General features: G+C 38.9%; 1 protein-coding gene across 1 annotated transcript in view; it reads right to left on the reverse strand.

Annotated features, from left to right (window-relative positions):
* Nucleotides 1-530: 530 nt before the first annotated feature.
* LOC101847424 overlaps nt 531-1709 on the reverse strand; it is a 33336-nt gene continuing 32157 nt past the window's right edge. Inside the window, exons 13-14 of the mRNA XM_035969953.1 lie at nt 1455-1599; nt 531-598 (exon numbers count right to left, since the gene is read on the reverse strand). Of these exons, the coding sequence (XP_035825846.1) occupies nt 531-598; nt 1455-1599 (213 nt within the window). The remainder of the gene's footprint in view (nt 599-1454; nt 1600-1709) is intronic.

Here is a 1709-nt window from a genome sequence, read left to right on the forward strand (position 1 = left end):
TGTGGATGTGTGTTCTGACTTTCAATGAAATTTGGTGTTAGCTGGATCATAAACAAAAAAGTTGTCAACTATTCTTTTGATAGATGTTTTTCTGGTCAGCTTGTAGATCTAGGTCTGTTTTAAGTCTCATAAAGTTGGTGAAATGACCTTGCTAACATTTTCACATAGATCTAGTTGATTATCTTATCTCAATTAGGCCTATTCTGATCAATTTTTAAAACTTATTTTGTTCGATCTCATCTGGTGTTATTTTAATTAGTTTTGCATGGTAATATTGTTGTATGTCATCTTACTTTATTTCGTCGTTCAAAGTTGCACCTTATCTTATAGTAGATCTATCTTATCTAGTCGTATCATCCTTGCAAAGCAGAATAAAATATTACTGTAACTAAAAGTACGTCATTTGAAATTTTCGAGAAAAGTGTAACGGTAGAAAGGCTCGATTTTTATTTTTATTTTTTCAAGTCGAGGGTGGATTTGTTCGGATCTGAACCCATTCCAAAGCTGAGACACTTACCTGAAAATCAAAATTACTTGCGCTTGGGCGATTGTTGCTGAATGAGCCGAAAATTTCCACAGTGCCTGAAGCAGGCTGAATCTGAAGGTGAGTACAGATTGTAAAAGTTAGAAAGGAAGAAAATCGAATTTAAAAAAGAATGTTAATTCAAACAGCATCCTCCCTCCTCCTCCTTCTCCTCCTCCTCCTTCACCTCATCATCATCATTATCATCATCATTATCATCATCATCTTCATCATCCTTTCTGTATTATAGTGCGTAAACAAAAAGTACAGGGAGACTTGGGTATTTTGGAAATTTTAAGACATTAACTGCATAAGGTCATATGAGCGCCAGAAGATTAGAGGTGTTACAAGAGAGTAACGAACATAAAAAAGAAGATAAGGACGATAGACGTTTGATAGGAAAGAAGAAGCAAACCACACCAGAGCACCCGCCAACCTTTGTTGGAAAAAAAAGAATCTTTTCTCTATTTTGCTTGCAGAAAATAAATTGTGCATCTCTCATTCTCGTTACAACCACACTTAACTTGCCCATAATGGACAAAATGATAGCAAAGGATAAACATTGTTAACAAAACATACAGGTATCTTAAATTGTGTGATCTATAATGCGTTACTTGGAAAAGAGATTATAATAGGCTTAATTATAAATAGTCCGGATGTTCTGATTGGCTGAATGTATGTGTCGTGGAATTATCTCTTCCGATTTTTCGACGGCCTGCCGTATAAATATCCACTTCCAAAAAAGAGTCAACCAGAAACCGGAAACAGGTCTCAGCAAAGCAAATCGAAACAAAAAGACAAAAACAAGAAACACCCATCCCCCCCCCCCCAAAAAAAAAGCCAACAACAAACAAACAAACAAACCCGCCCAAAAAACAAACGCACACTACACAAAATCCCCAAAACAAAAACCCTGACCCAGAACGCTTACCAAACTTGTGTAGGGCGTTACCGTCCAGCCTAGTCACGTTGACGAAGCCACTGCAGCTCCCTGAGCCACCTCCGACGGTCAAGTACATGGGCCCAGTGGCGTCCCTCACGTAGAAGATGGCCGGCGTGACGTCAGAGGCCAAGCCCTGGACGGAGAGGACGATGCAGGGGTCAATGCGGCTTCGACTATTTTACGGTTACTTCTGTATCATTTCATGATTATGGTTCATGACCATCATGAAGAGAGAGAGAGAGA

Source organism: Aplysia californica, unplaced genomic scaffold, assembly GCF_000002075.1.
Source record: "Aplysia californica isolate F4 #8 unplaced genomic scaffold, AplCal3.0 scaffold00201, whole genome shotgun sequence".
In the NCBI taxonomy this organism is placed as follows: domain Eukaryota; kingdom Metazoa; phylum Mollusca; class Gastropoda; order Aplysiida; family Aplysiidae; genus Aplysia; species Aplysia californica.